The sequence below is a fragment of the Accipiter gentilis genome, chromosome 10 (genome assembly GCF_929443795.1).
Source record: "Accipiter gentilis chromosome 10, bAccGen1.1, whole genome shotgun sequence".
NCBI classification, from domain to species: Eukaryota; Metazoa; Chordata; class Aves; order Accipitriformes; family Accipitridae; genus Astur; species Astur gentilis.
Window position 1 is genome coordinate 6,553,513 of NC_064889.1, and position 16,518 is coordinate 6,570,030.

Here is a 16,518-nt window from a genome sequence, read left to right on the forward strand (position 1 = left end):
CACTTGAACGGCTAGATTAACAGAAATGGTAGCTCTCTCATGGACCGTAAGCACCAGCCAGGTTCTGCCTGAACCCAGCTGAACCGGCGTAAAAAGGCGTTCGCCCCTGGAGGCTGCATTCTGGGTCCTAAATAAAGAGCCGAATAGGAAATATGGCACTATCGCACTAAAGCCGAGCGGCTGCGTACTTAAGTTATTAGGCTGTACCTCAGGCGTTATTAGGCGGTACCTCAGGCGTTATTAGGCGGTACCTCAGGCGTACACGCAGCTTTCGGCGGGAATCGCCTGAGGGACACCAGGCCGGGCGCCCCGTCAGCCTCCAGTCAAACCCGCCTGCCTTTCCCGGGGCTGGTGAGGAGGCGAGATGGGGGTGCCGGTAAGAGACAGGAAGGTTTCCGCGGCTGCGCTTAGCACACGGAGATCGCTTCGGCCCCGGAGGAGCCGGGGGAAGCCTGGCAAGCGGCCGCGCTCCGGAGGAGGCACCGCGCGGGGGCGCCGCTCGCCGAAGCGCCGGCCCCTCCCGCGGCTGCCGCCACTGTGGCTCTCAGGCGCCACCGGCCCTCAGCCTCGGGAAACGCGCCCACGGGTCAGTCCACGCACCGGGGACCAGCCGCGCAGCCGCTCCGCGCCCTTCCGCCGCAAGCCCCTCGCCCGCTGCGCGCTCCCGGCGCGCAGCTCCGCTCCGCCCCGCCCCGGCAGCCCGTCAGGCGCTGGGCCGCGCCGCGCCCCCGCCCCGTCACCTGACTGCCGGGGACGCGCCCGGCGCTGGTTTACCCCGCGCCGTAGCCCGGCGCCCCCTCCTCTCCCTTCCCCTCCCCTGCCGGTGGGCCGCGGCTGGCGTGCGGTGGAGCCCGCCTCCGCCATGGTGCTGGAGTCGGTGGTGGCGGACCTGCTAAACCGCTTCCTGGGCGACTATGTGGAGAACCTGAACAAGTCTCAGCTCAAGCTGGGCATATGGGGGGGTAAGGAGCCCCTTCTCTCTCCCGCCTCGTCTCCGCGGTGTTGCGGGGCCGTCGCTGTCATGGGGGGTGGGCGCTTGCTTGCGCCGCGGCGGGGAGCGGGTCTCGTTGGCTGCGGGCCCCCCCCCCCCACCCCCCCGCCGTGAGGGGCTGTCGGGCTGTGGGACCGCCGTCCCCTCTCTGAGGGGCAGTCGGTCTGTGGGTTTGCGGACCCCTGGGACGAGGGGGCGAGCTGCGCAGCCGCGGCCCTCCGTGAGGGACGGTCGGTCAGTCAGTCTGTGGACCCCCCGACGGAGCGTCGGTCGTTCTGTGCCTGTGGCCTCTGGCCCCTTCTTCCTTCTTCCCTCCTCGGGAGGGGCGATCGGGGCGATCGGGTCGGTCTGTGAAGCTGCGGCTCCTGGCGGTGGCGGCCCCCCCCCCCGCCGCCGTCCTGCGGGCTCTCCCCGGCGGCGGCCACAGGCTCCGGCCGTTGTGCCGCCGTGAGGCGAGGGTCTGCCTGTGAGGGGAGCTGGGGCCAGATCCCCGCGCGGTGACAGGGCGCCAGGTTGTGGGGGAAAAAAGAACAAAATTAGGGTCCCCTTCCACGCGAGGCCGGGTCGTGGCCCCCCAGCTGTGGCAGTTGCTCCGAGAGGCTGAGGCGAGGGGTGGACGCGCGTCGGCTGGCCTCGAAGTGCTCTGGGGCAGGAAACCATCGTCAAACTAACCTCCCCCTTTTTTTTTTTTCCCCCCTTCGCTTTTTTGAGCGTATCCTGGTTGGAAGCACGGGTGTGCTGACGGGTCTCTCTGCGGTGCGGTACAGCGTGGGGTGGCTCATGCGTGGTGGCCCCAGGAGGAAGGGGAGGCCTTGGTTGTGGTGCAGCTGATAGGGTGCTTGGGGAACTATGTCTTCCACCTGCTACTTTCTCGCTGTAGATAATGTGTATTAAGCAGATGTGATAGTGCAATAACGTGGAGTAGCTGTTCTTAGTGACTCTACCGAGCATTACAGTTTACTACCCTGTAGGCGTGCAAAAAAAACCAGTTGAAGTACTGTCTAGAGAAGGCTGGCTATTTTAGATGCTTTCCGTACGTAAGGGATGAGACTTCTCATCAGCTTATTTTCGCTCTTGCCATGGTAGTAAATATTTGAGCATTTATAAATTATTAATACCTATATTAAAAATGGAATGTAGTTCTAAAAAGGAATTCAGCATTAAAGCACTAAGAGGTGTGTTATCTGTGCTTTCCTCAGGTATAATTCTGTGTGCCAGCGTTCCCTTTGGAAATCCTGTTGCGTTGCCAATGTCAGGAAAAGTTAATGCGCCTGTGAAAATAGGCATGCTTTTTTGTGGCTCTATGATTCATCATTTTTCTGTTATGTAAAATTGTCAAAAACAAGATACAATTTTCCTAGTCTGCCTTGATAGAACTGTAATTATCATTTACAACAAAGGGAATAGTAAGGAAGATTTCCTATTATTGTAGGTGTATTTTTAGAGTAGAAACATGTAGACATCTAAATTGGTGATATTTTTTGTAATCTCTTCTACCATGAAATTTTGTCTGAATGATCGGTATTTAATGACTCTTACGAATTAGGCACTTATTGTGCTATTCTGTAACTGGGATAAGGTTTTCAGGTTTTATCAGTGTGTACTTGGGAGGGTTGTTGTTGCGTTCCCTGTTCCACCTTACATAATAGTTTAAGTCACTTGTTCTGTACTTCTCTTTTTCTTCTAAACAGGTAATGTGGCACTTGACAATTTACAGATAAAGGAGAATGCATTAGTAAGTATTCTAATAATGTTAAAAATTTTTTTATGGGTCTAAAGACCAAGTCATGGGATAAAATATTACTGTAGTATCACGTTAACTCAGTATGCCTTCTTTACTGGTTATTGCAAGTAAGTCCTAGGTTAACTGTTTCTGATTTTGCTTGTGTTACTGGAACAGAGAAAGAAAAGAAGCTGTGGCTGAAAAGGTAAGTGTGCTCCTTCCTAAGAGAAAAACAACTTATGAGAAGTTAGCAATAAGGTTTTGAAGTAGGTTTCCCAGTATTTTAGGCATACATGCATATACAACCTGTCCTAGTGTTTGAGGCTTGGAATGATAAAACTTTAAGATACTGATGTGTTTCTGTTACCATTTTGGTCATCCTGCACAACTCAAAGGATTTAATTTCTGCTGTGACTGCTACTGTATAGTCATACTTTGAAGTCATAGGGTTTTTCCTCACTTGTATGCCCATGCAGTAGATGTTTGTATGTTTCTGAATGATTTACTATATCTCATGGGTTTGCATAGGCCTATGTATTCTTTTTTTTTTTTTTCCAGCTTTGGTTGCATATATCAATTTCTAAGGCCTGACTCCTACAAAATGATTGATCTAATTGAAGTCTTCTGAAAGACAGTGGTTCCTTTCTCAGTTGTTGGTGGGGGGATGAAGGAAGGGAGAAAAAGTTCGTCCTTCTACACCAGCTGATGGGATTGAAATTTATGTTTATGACTTCCTGTGTAAATTGATGCTTGTTAAAACTGGCAGGCATTAAGATGTGTACTCTCTGAAAGTAAATATGGTTATTCAAATGCTCCATTCTGTTCCTTTTAAAATAGGGATGACGGAGTGAAGGAAAAACAAGAAATAACTTGCATTAAGTACCTGTATTCTTGTCTGAAAAAAACTTGGCTGATTTTTATGTTTTTTGAGTGAATGAACACCTGTACTACTGAGAGATTTTCACTGCAATCTTTAGCGTGCTTTAAAACTGTTACTCTTCTGTGAATTGAAAACATGTTGGATCTTTATATGACCAAATAATTGGTTTCTCTTCATTGTTCTGAAATTTCATAGTTTACCTGCCCATTTCATCCATTCCTGATAACTTTGTTGTACTTTAAAATTCTTGATAAAAATATCTTTGTAATCTGGTAGTTGAAAAAGGGAGGAAGAAAGTGTTATCTACTCTGAACATGTCTTTCTATCTTATGATGACAGCAAGGTTGATAACGATTCTAGCAGTTCTGACTTACAAAAATGCATAGTCATGTATGTGACTGACCAGAGCTGAGAGGGAGCTAAGACAAATTCAAGAACTGAAAACAAGGGATGTTTCTGGCTTCTTTACAATTGCAATATGTTCAATTTCTATGCAAAAGTAATTAAAGGAACGTCGATATTGAACACCATTTTTAGAGAAGTCATCTACACCTTCTTGAAGAAGAAGGGACTAAAACAATGTGATATGGTTCAACTTTGCTAGTTTGCATGTCTGCTGCCATCTGGGTTGTTTTTGTTTTCCTATTAAGGTTTTCAACTAGAAAACAACTAGCTTTTAATTTCTGTATGTAGATACAGTACTTCTCAAATGCAGGAAAAGAAAATCCTTTGGAAAAGGGAGATGAGCAAATCGTTACTTTTAGTGTTAAGTTTGCTGAGTCCATTTTTTTTTTCCTTAGTCATAGTAAAAGAGCATTTAATTAAAATGGAAGTTTGTCAGACCTCAGTCAAAATTTAGGCTTCAGCTTGTGCAAAGTCAACTTAAGATTAGTGGAAGCTTTCTAAAATAAAATTGTAAAAAATTATTTTACAAATTAATTCTTAGGCACCTTGAAAATGTAATCATTTTTTCCCAAAATATGTTAGAGAGAGAATTTGCTGACACAAAGTGCTGAAGTGTTGTTCTGTGAGATACATGCTTTTATCTTTTGAGGCTGTTGTTTTGTTTTGTGTGAATTCAGCTATAAAAATACAGGAGTATAATGGGGCAGTTGCTATTAATGTTCCTTTTTTACTTCGTTAAAAACTTGTATTAGTGATAGTAATGAATTCTTTCTGATGGATGTCTTCAGCTTTATCCTATTTTTCAATCATAATGAAAAGTGACTGATGGCAAACTATGACCTAAGCTCTTTAGCAACTTGTTACATGTTTCTCAGCTTATATTATTAGTGATTGCTACTAAAAAGCTTGACCTCTGAGCTGCTTTACTCGTGAATCTGTATCCTGTATCCAGCTGGTCACAGCTCTTAAAATCTTAAAAGCTAATATTGCCTGTTTCTTCTTGGTTATAGTCTTGAAGCATTTTCAGTAAATCATCTTTTTTCATCTTAACATCAAACCCCAGCACGCTCATGGTTTTTATTTTATGCTAATCTGTTGTTTTAGCAACTTTAAAGTATTTTTAATTTCTAGCCTTTCCTTCATTTCCACCCACGCCCTCCCCCCCCTGGAATTTAATCTTCTGAAAACTAATTTTTCAAGGTCAGGCTCATGGTCCTGTCCTTTCAGCAGACCAAACTGAGCTGGTCCCATTAGAATTCAGCTGTGGGTCACAAATGCGGTATTAAATGGGGTGGATTTGGTTGCTGGTATCTGCTTCTACATGACTGCTCCTGGCTTTATCGAGAGCAGAGATCTGTCTTTGCTCTCACAATTTGTTTCAACCTATTCTTATGCCTGTTCTTACTACTAAAAACAGAGTTAAGAGATCAAACTATTTTAAGTGAGTCTGTTTTCTGTTTCTCTCCTGATATGTTTCAATGAAAAATAAAAACTGAGAAGAAAGCTTCCAGTTAAGCTTATTGACCAGATTCTTAACACTAAACAGGAAGAAATATTTGGGAGGTGCTTAAGAGCAGTTGTCACCAGGAAGAATTTAAAGCCCAGAAAAGGGTTAAAATATTCCATAGCTCTTGCTTTTCAATTGTTTCTTTGAGGTGCTAAAAAAGAACAAGCCATGGAAATATTGTCACAAGTTTAGTCACTTAACTAAAGGTTGTTGATGTTAGGCTCCTAATTGCAGCTCAGAATACTTTTTAAAAACTGTGGAAATCTGGCAGAGATGTTAATTTGTATATTAATCTTCTTTTTTGGAGCAGCCCTGTTAAATGTTTTTAAGTTGTTGGAGAAGTGGTGGTCAAGATCTACTATAACTAGTACATGGGAAGAGAGAAGCGGTTAATATCAGTCTCATTTCGGAAAATGGGTTTGCTTTTTATAATCTTTGAGATTAGGACTGCTGTTAAGGTCTTTGAATTGTGGTTAACTTATTTGAGAAGAATACTGAAGTGGAAGACAATTCTGGAATCTTGATGTTTTAACTTATTTTTTAATCTTTCCTTTAATTATTTAATTCCTCCTACTTCCTCTTTATTTTGTCCCTCTCTTTATCATCTTGATATTCCTGTGGTTATATTCGTTTTTTGCTGTACACTATATAGGATAGAGACTTCATGAGGCATTGATTAATGGTAATTATTCACTTCTCACATGTTCCTCATCTTTATGAGCCTATATTGTTCTTGACATTTGGCAGGCATTTTGCAAAGAACTTCTCAGTATTGTTAGTGAGATTTTTTATATGTTTGTAAATACTAAGTGCGATTATCAAGAAGAAAAGACCTATGTGGCATGTTAATGAAAATGTAAAATTAAATTCTTGTATATAGATAAAATGTTACTTTTTAGTAACTTTTGGAGTGAGGCATTATCATGCTTGTAGGAGAAAATTGCCAGAAATGTGTAAATGCTTAGTTTTAAGGCTTTCTACAAGCCTAACCATATTTATTTATGGATTCCTAAGTTTGTGTGAGTATTGCTAAATAATTGAAACTCTGTCATATGGAGAACTGTTTCTGTTCTGGAAATTCAGTTCTGGGAAAATAGTTTTAACAGAAGTAAAGATAGTTTTGCTGTATAAACCAGCTTATCTTTAAAATACATGGATCTGTTTAATACTTTATTTTTTTCTTTACAGAGTGAACTGGATGTACCTTTTAGAATAAGAGTTGGTCAGATAGGTAAGTTTTTGTTTCAATGTGAGTACTGAAATGGAAATTTTAGTACAGGCCTTAAGGTCAGTTCTGCTTCTGAATATCTTTTATCAAGCTTTCTTAAGTGATCTCTGTAATAGTAATTGCTGTTGAAACTAGCATAGAAGTCTAATGTGACTCCCCTGGATAAATCATAAAATGTTGTCTGGCAAACCCTCTTTGTGTAACTCTACAGCCTGGTATGAAAAACATGTCTTGAGAGTTCTTCCTAGACACGTGGATGGTCAAGGAATCTGTTTAGTATAGGCAGAGTGTGTGGCTCTTTAAAGGACAGGTTAGCAATATGAAGAATTTTAAGTAAAATTCCTGAAACTAGCAAACATGCCAAGGGTTTAGGAACTTAGATACATGTTTTTTTTAAAATTCTTTTAGAATAGAATAGAATCATTAAGTTCAGAAAAGACCTCTAAGATCATTGAGTGCAACTGTCAACCCAAGACCACTGTGCCCACTAAACCATGTCCTGAAGTGCCATGTCTACGCGTTTTTTGAACACCTCCAGGGATGGTGACTCCACCGCTTCCCTGGGCAGCCTGTTCCAATGCCTGACAACCCTTTCAATAAAGAAGTTTTTTCTAATATCCAATATAAACCTGCCCTGGTGCAACTTGAGGCCATTTCGTCTCATCCTGTCACTAGTTACTTGATAGAAGAGACCAGTACCCACCTCGCTACAACCTCCTTGATAAGTGATAAGGTCTCCCCTCAGCCTCCTTTTCTCCACACTAAACAGCCCCAGTTCCCTCAGCCGCTCCTTGTAAGACTTGTGCTCCAGGCCCCTCAGCAACTTGGTTGCCCTTCTCTGGACACGCTCCAGCACCTCAGTGTCTTTCCTGTAGTGAGGGGCCCAAAACCGAACACAGTACTCAAGGTGCAGCCTCACCAGTGCTGAGTACAGGGGGACAATCACCTCCCTGCTCCTGCTGGCCACACTATTTCTGATACAGGCCAGGATGCCGCTGGCCTTCTTGGCCACCTGGGCACACTGCTGGCTCATATTCAGCTGGCTGTTGACCAACACCCCCAGGTCTTTTTCTGCCAGGCAGCTTTCCAGCCACTCTTCCCTAAGCCTGTAGCGCTGCATGGGGTTGTTGTGACCCAAGTGCAGGACCCGGCACTTGTCCTTGTTGAAGGTGTCAGCATTACTTTTTCACATGAAACGTTTGTTGGAGATGAATGTGTGTTGTATTTCTTCTTTTACTTCCCTGGGAAAATTACATTCATCCCAGTGAATTGAACTCCAGTCATGATCTCAGGTTTTGATCTGAAGTCTTCTGACTCAGACTGCATCTTCTTGCTTAAATCTATGAGTTACATTTTCTCTGCATGTATTTTATCACTTCAGTGGCTTTATAGAATGTTTAGGCCCATATGGTTTCTCCTTACCTTCTAAGGTATTTAGGACATCAAGATATAGGGTTAATGCTCTTCAGTGCCCAAGGTATTGTTTGGACTAAGCACAGCATAGATTTTTGGTTTGATGTAACTGTATCTGCTTTGTTTAGATAAACTTACTCTGAAGATTCCTTGGAAGAATCTCTATGGCGAGGCAGTTGTTGCAACTCTAGAAGGCTTGTATCTTCTAATAGTTCCTGGAGCAAGTATGTAAACTCTTCAATGACACAGTTAAATAATGGAAGAGAAAAATATCTAAGGGTAGCATGTAAATGAGTATATAATAGCAAGTAGATCATGTAAGCTGCCATTTTTACATGCTGTTCCGTCAGGGAAATCTCTAGACAAATGCTGGCAAGTTAGTGGAAGACAGGTGGGAGAAAACAGCACCTGTTGCTTTTATGGAAATCCTTGGTTGTATCCATTCCAAGTGTTTATCCTGAATCCACTTTTCTGTCATGGGTTAGATCTTTTGGCTGTTACATGATATAGTTCATCTGCTTCTAAGTGACAACAATTGAAAGTAGTAATTCCATTATAACTGTTTTTAGGGACAGGGAAGAGGATCAGAGAACTTGATTAGTTTTCTCTGAAATCAGAACCTCTGGTGTATTAAGAAAACTTGCAAGTTTCTAGAGCGTCAAATATATGTGTAGTAGAGCTTACACACCTGCATTGTGTGGCACAGACCACACTTCAGGGTCTGAATTTCCATGGAAGGGTTCTCCTGTGAAGTAATACTTAAACATTCGTATGATCCTTTTGTTTCTTACTGTGTAAAAAATCGCAATTTCAGAGGCTGGATGCAGCTTTCAGCAATTAAGCCTAGAACAGCCTTTATCTCAGACAAGGCGTCTTGCAACATAATGTTGAATATGGTGCGCATTGCTTGATTATGCATTTATATAACTTGAAATTTAGGATTAAAGCTGTCCCAACTTGGCTTACAGGCATTAAATATGATGCAGAGAAGGAGGAAAAATACTTGCAGGATAATAAACAAAAGGAACTGGCAAGAATTGAGGAAGCCTTGCAGAAAGCGGCAGAAAAAGGTACTGTGTTAATAATACAAATCTCCATTGGAATTTGAGGACTTAGACTGCTATGAAAGAAAAGTCCAGCTTTGTGATTGACTTAAAAATTTTTTTCAAATGTCTAGCTAATCTTACAGTGCTTTGAAAAGCCTTTTTCCTCAAAAGCTTGAAAGAAATGTTATTTGTTTTATTTACCATTCATTTATCCAGTCAACTTCCATTGGAAATGAGAATTTGATAATCTGGTATGTCTTTTTTTTTCTTTTTTTTTTTTTTTCTTTTTTCCTTAAAGCTCTAGGGGAAAAGGACCAAGGGTAGAAACTGCATTGGATGAGGCTAATGCTATCTTGCTTTAGAGCTTCAGTAATAGATGTTTAAGAATGTGTTTGAGGTGCATGTGAAAGGTTGTTCTTTGCTTAAAGGAAACTTTAAGCAGAGTGGTAAGGTTAGTAAATTTTTACTTAGCAATAATGCTTTAGTTTCACTTTCTGCTGTCCTTTTATGATATACTGCATTTTGACTGGTTTGAGAAATGAGACTCTTGAGCAGGAAATAATTCGTGACACAAGAAAACAATTGAACATGAACATAGGAAACTTCAGTTAAACTTTTAGCTTGGGTCATTAAAGTTTAAACTTTCGTTTATAGGTTAAAATAATTGATCATTTCAGCCCAGGTAACCTGATTTGTGGTTTGGGTTTGGGTTTTTTGTTTGTTTGTTTTGTCGTAACAAATATCTTTAACAGAATTATGGTATAAATTAGGCTTGTTTGGACAGAAACCAAGGTCAGAACCAATGACAGGTAACTACAGATGGTAGAGGAAAAAGTTAGTACTGAAGTTTTGTTTGAAGTGAGAACTTTTTGTTGGGTAGTATAATGATTCTTATGATGCATCTCTAGGATACCTGTAATGCTGCAAGTCATTTGCCTTGGAAAAGTTACTGGAAATGAAGTGATGCTTACAACACTTGGAAAAAGATAGTTTGATTGTAATCTCTTTGCTTATTTAATTTTCCAGTTACAGGACTCTCTACTGCCTTGTTCCTGCTTTGCTAGTTTGAGATGTACATTTGCAGTTTCCTTCAAACAGCAATCTGGCAATCCATTGACAGTGAAGAAAGAAGCCTTGCTATATTTTTTGTCTTTAATATGCCAGAAACTGTATGAGAGCTAAGGCAACTCAGTGAATGAATTTTGCAGCCATTACTTCATGCTGGGGCAAAGGAATGTTCATAGAGGTTTAACCTTGGTTATGTAGGACTTGGATACTGTAAAGCAGCAGTGCTTCAGCCATTACTCTTTCCACCAGTTTTAATGGGATGAAGGGATAATGTAACAAGAAGAATTTAACCTAATGGGCATTGCTTGAGGAATTCCAATTCTGGAACTTCATATAATTAAGAGTGAGTCTGTGTACCTGCAACAGTTCTTTTTTTGAAAGAAACTTATTATATCCAGCATTTATAAGGCTTTGGGGGGAAAAAAAACCATATAAAAATGATACCTCAGTAGCTCAACTCCATATATAAAGAACTAGAATTAATTTTAGTCGTGTTTTGCAGTTTTAAACTTTCAGCCTTGTGAGGGAAAAGCTAGAGGAACATTCAAATTGGATTATTTTAAACTGTAGTTAACCTCTCAGTCATACTGAAGCATGATTCTTATGGGTCCTTTCCAACTTGAGATATTCTATGATTCTATGATCATATCTCAGTGGTAGCTATTTGTGTTTCTGGTGTTGTACTAGGATATTGTACTCAGGAGGACTTGTGTAGTTGCATGAGCAGATCCCTTGCTTTTGCTAGATACAGAAGTCTTAGGGCTCAAGTTGCTCTACTGCACTGTAAACTTCTAAGGAATTCAGCTTTTTCTGTAGACTTTTAAGAGCACATGATAGCTGGTGAAAATCTAGGAAATAAATGGAATAGAAACTTATCATGGTCCATGAATTCTCAGCTGTACTTGCTTTTCTGATTAGTACTTGACTTACCTCAATGTGTTTAGAATCTTGATTCTGTACTTCCATTTAAGAGTCTCTTGGCATAAACAGTCCTGGGGATATTTTCTTTAGACACGATATTCAAATACAGAGCAAAATGGTGATGTCACTGTGTGGTTAGTGTAGTTTGATAGGGAAGTGATAACAAGCTCTGCTGACAAAAGTGGACAAAACATTATTTTCTTTTTTCTAAGCTATTAAAATCTGTCAGTATCAAAACTCATATATGGAGACTAAAGCTTGCAGCTCTTGTCTTTTACTGGTTGTAAGTAAAATGAAAATCACAAAATTTGCCTATGTAGATAATCTTTGAAACTAGATATTCTGAATTGACTCAGGCTGTCAGATACCTATATGGAAATACTAATGTGTCATACAGGTTTTGTAAACTTAACATTAAATCTGGAGCTGATTTCCTTCTTTTAAACAAAATGCATTTTTTTGGTTATTTGCTACCATGTGGACCAAGGCACTCATTCACAAGATTCCTTGTATGGGTTGGAGAGCCTGATATACAGGGACACCAAGCCTGGTGGGTATGCATCATTAGTTACATTTTGCACATGCATGATGGGTATGCAGCTTACATTTTTAAAAACAATCCCCACCAAAGCAGCCAAATGTAGAAATGAGAAAACAATACTTGTTTGGTAAGCATCCACATGTTGGTGGTTCTAGAAATTAGATTTTAATGACTGTGGATTCAAGTGGAAACTTGTAATGACTAGTCCTGTCTTAATTGAGTGGCTGTTCAAGATGACTAAGAGACCTTTTAGAAAGACTTCCATCAACCATCTCAAGCTCAAGAATGTTATAAAATGCTGACAACATTCTACTGTACTTTTAAAACACTGTCTTTAGGTGTTTTGAGAATAGAGGGTAATTATCCTTACTTAAAGTGTCTGGGCTAAAGATACACAAGTTCAGGCTGTCTTGAAACTGTGGACAGGCAAAATGAACCACAGCAGATTGAAGGCATTTAGCATGCTTTTCCCTGCTTCTGTTTATTTGGATTGCTCTCAAGTTAGGCGAGGAAACAGTTTCCATTGAAATCCAGAGGAACTGTTATTATGTTGTACCTGCTGTATATTTATCTTCTTGAACCAGATTTTCAGAAATATATTCTTAGCCAAAATTACTTAGTGGGCTTTTATCTGAGCGCAGGTTTAGAATGAGCTTAAAATCATACATTTAGTGTCTCCATAGTAATGGATGCAAGTAATCAAGAAGAAAACCATGTTGCCTTAGTTTTGTCATACATGGGAGTGAAAGCCTGAGAACTACAAATTCAACAGTAAGTGAAGGAAGCTCTCTTTTTAAAATATCATTTATAGATGATTACTTGTACTGTTAAAAGGAACTATCCAAAAGAAAACATTGTTTCTCTTTGGCATAGTTTTTCCTTTTTGTTATTTGTAGGGTGATCACCTTACCTGCAAGACAGGTTGAAATCTTGGCAGGCACTTCCTTCTCCTTTGTTTGAACAGGCATGCAAATTACACAAAGTTCCACAGAGTTAAATATGCTGTTGTACTTGCTTCCTTCTTGCTTGTGGGATACACACTTCTCATGCTACAACTTCTTAAAGTTAAGCATAGGTAGCCCTATTACTGAGTTGTTTTCCCCTATGTGGCCAGAGAGGGGAGGAAATAATGCAACTTGCCATAGAAATATGGAAATATATGAGCATTAATTTTATTCATGAAATGGTTGTGATTGTGTGGGCCGTAATTTGTGTGTAAATAGTAAAATTGAATTTCATATAAAGCTTTTAAAGAGGCATCATTTTTGTATGCCTTGTTTGCAGTTACTGTTATCATTCTTTCAGATCACTTTCATACCATACTGTTGATTGCTTGAGAATTGTATTGAAAAGTGCTCTTTGGATTTCCTCGTACATGTCAAATATCTTAACGTGGAAGTTACGCTCTTGTATTGTAGAAGGCTCTTCTGGATTTAAACTTCCGTACTTTTTTTTTCCCCATGTGTGTATTACTAACTGTTCAGTTATGACAATTACACCTTTGCTTGAGGTCGTTAAATAAAAAACAAACACCTGGATTACAGAAAAACTTATTCATCAAGGTTTCTAATAAGCAATTATGGCTCTGTTTTTAGCTCCCTTTTGTACATAAGTGATCTGGAATTATGCTGTACAGTGCACTTGTAAAGAAGTCTGGGTATGTATTTGCTGAGAAGCCTGGAGATTATTTGTAATTCCTTGAACTCTTGAGATGTTGCATAAAGAATATATGAAAGCTCAGTTAAATGCCTTGACCTTACAATTGGCAGGACAGTTGATTCAGCATAAATTTGGATACTTAATCTAAAGTTTTTACTGGCTGCTTAGTCTACTTGGGCTTAAGTGAATTTAGGTATACATAAATGATGAAAAATAAGGCTCTGTGCTATGAGAAGTAGCTGAATGCTTCCTTAACAGATCTGAAATTCTTTAAAAGCTTTTAATGAGACCTTACTAAGGCATTCTGCTTTAAGACAAGCTAAACTTTCATCTTTTCTTATGCTTTCTTGCATTTCTGTTTTACTAACTTGAATTTTATCCTTTTCCCAAAAAATTGCTTGCACTGAAAAAGGACGTAAGCGTAAAAAGTATAAAAAGCATTTTAAGAGACCCTTTAAAGGTCATGATCACTCAAAAGGTGGGTAAAAATTATGGCTTTTAACCTTTTAAAAGACTTTTTTTTTGCTTTCTGTTTGGATTAGTTTTTCTTAGTCATGTATATACACCCACTGATACCTTTTCTTCTGTTTGAAAGAGAGGATGTAAATTGGAGAGAGCTCTTTTTTTCTTTTTGTCCATTCTCTGGATCCAATAAGACTGAAGAGAGTCCTTGTTTCTCTCTACTTGGATAGCTGTAGTTGTTTATTCAACTCGAGCTCTCTGTGCATTTCCAACAAAAATGTGCACGTTTGGTAGGCTGATTAGTGGCACTTCACTGTGACTGTTCGAAAAACTGCATGTGGAAGAGATACCTGTTTTTCTGATATTTGTAATATTCCAGTAACAGCTATGTAAAGTAAATGTGATATTATACTGATGATATAGCAGTAAACAATCTTTTAAAGCATTTTTTAGCTTCTTTTCTAAATAGCTAGCATAGTTTTATGACTGATATTTTAACAGCAATGAAATTGATGTTTTTTCCTCCAAGAAGATAATCATTGTCCAAAAGTACCAAATCATGCAGGTTTTCAGTATTAGCATGTGACTAAGAATGGGTTGCCATATCCCATGTGGTTGTATCATTACGTATTTGGTCTTGGAGGAAGCTGCAGCATAGACTTGTAATTGGAGTAAAACCTTTGTGGGGACCCTAGATAAACTTTGTAAGGTATCAAACTTTTATTGCTGCTGGGAGCTGCATCTGTCTGGAAAAACTTTCAAGTGCAAGCAGGCAACCCATTAAGGTCATCAAGCTTCGATAAGCACTTCTGCCTTTTTTTTTTTTTCCTCTTTATTAGTATTGTGTTGGATTGTGTTAATAGGGAGTGGGAGTTGTGAAGAAACGATTAATAGGAGGAAATGTGAGTTGCGTGTAAAAGTGGTATAATGTTTTGGTTTCTTCTGAGTTCCTGACTGATTTTTTTTACTTAAAATCAAATGCTCTTTTGACTAAAATAGTGTTATATCACATTCAATAGCGAAATCTTTTTGTTTTTAAAGGAATCTCCTGAACCTCTCTTAGAACTTAAAAAAAAAAAAACCTCCTAATTTTTATAGCAAGATGTATAAAGTTATATATCTGTGGTGTTCAGCGTGCATTCCATATTTAAAAAGATACAAACAGTTAAAGTAAGCAGAGAAGTCAAACTTGAAGCGCAACCCTAAACTTAGTCAAAACCTGTAGTCCTTACTTCTCTTGACTTGGATAGCCATGACTGTTTCTTCAGCTTGAGCCATGCGTAGCATTTCCAACAAAAATGTGCGAGCTTGGTAGGCTGATTAGTGCCATTTGCTGGGACAGCCACTTTGTAAGGCGGATACTGAACAAGACAAGGTAGTCTAGAAAGTTAGCTAGAGAACAAGCAGCTCACCTAGCCATATTTTAGGTAAAATGGTAAGATGCTCAGTCTGAGGTAATACTTTTGGAGTTACATCATTAAGTAATGAGGGATTGTAAATATTCCCCCCCCTCACCTTGGCATGCATATATTCGTCTTAGGTGGAATGCTGAACTTCTGCAGGTATGCAACTTCTGCTACCCTGTCTTGTTCAGCGTAAGTATCGCTATGTGGTATAGCAACATCTGATACGGACCTAGCTTAAATGGTCACAGTATAAGTCCGGTATGGAAGAAATGGAATATTTCAGGGTAACTGTTTGGTTTTGCTTATGGTATGCCAGCTTTTTAAATTTCTCAGGCAGTGTTGTATGAAGGGCTCTAATGGACTGGTCTCTTGTTGTGCAAGTATCATCTTCACCTTATTATTCAAGGGTATTTTGTGCTAAATTACACAGTCTTTCTTACTTGCTTGTTGAAACCCCCAGTTAACTGCTGAGGGACTCTAAAGAGAACCTTTTACCTTGGAAGGAGTGGGCAGAGGTATATTAAACAAGAACTTTCTGTAAGCTAAACTGTTTTGGCTGAAACTTAGACAAATTTTCTTATTGATGTGTTGTGCACACACATCTAGCATCACATCTTCAGAATATGGACGTACAGAAAAGGAAAAAATGCAAATATGTAACCTAAACAAGTGAAAACTTAAATGTTAAGTATTGATGTTAGAGTAAACATTAAATTTACTTTAGTATAGCTGTTGGTGTGGTTAAACTCAAGATGCAATTACTACACTGAATGCTGTCTTTTAAATATTATTGTTTTAGACAAACCAAAGGAGGAGAAGAAAGATACTTTCTTAGAAAAGCTTGCAACTCAAGTTATAAAAAATGTGCAAGTCAAAATCACAGGCATTCACGTTAAATACGAAGATGATGTAAGTATCAGGAACATATTCTCCTCATTTTAAATTGGACTCCAGTGCAGTCATGATTGTCTAGTCCAGAGAGAAACTGTTAACTGGCACCTTGAAAAAGTTGCTGTGGTTTCTTTTGCACCACTTCAAATAAAGTACCACAGATATGACTGAAAGCCAGAAATATTTTTGGTATGTGAAATAGCTGTTCTCTTTTTTTGCCTTGTCCAGTGGTGCCTTGCTCACTAAATGTGGATGGTGGCTGTTCGTCAGATGTTAGAGTGTGTAGTTGATGTACAGGATTTTTCAGTGTCCTGGGTAAAGTCCAGAATGGCAGAAACTGCTGGAGTTTCAGATAAGTCAGAAGGCAAATACTTGAA

General features: G+C 39.9%; 1 protein-coding gene across 5 annotated transcripts in view; it reads left to right on the forward strand.

The window, feature by feature from the left end:
* The first annotated feature begins 734 nt into the window (after nt 1-734).
* VPS13C (vacuolar protein sorting 13 homolog C) overlaps nt 735-16,518 on the forward strand; it is a 104,576-nt gene continuing 88,792 nt past the window's right edge. For 2 of the 5 annotated variants that reach the window (XM_049811844.1, XM_049811845.1), the window contains exons 1-2: nt 8,273-8,371; nt 9,116-9,217. In XM_049811844.1, coding sequence (XP_049667801.1) covers nt 9,125-9,217 — 93 coding nt within the window. In that variant the 5' untranslated portion in view covers nt 8,273-8,371; nt 9,116-9,124. Of the gene's footprint in view, nt 963-2,682; nt 2,727-6,694; nt 6,738-8,272; nt 8,372-9,115; nt 9,218-11,669; nt 11,733-13,794; nt 13,861-16,049; nt 16,160-16,518 lie in introns of those variants that run through there. The other 3 variants (XM_049811843.1, XM_049811841.1, XM_049811842.1) reach the window with 3 other exon arrangements.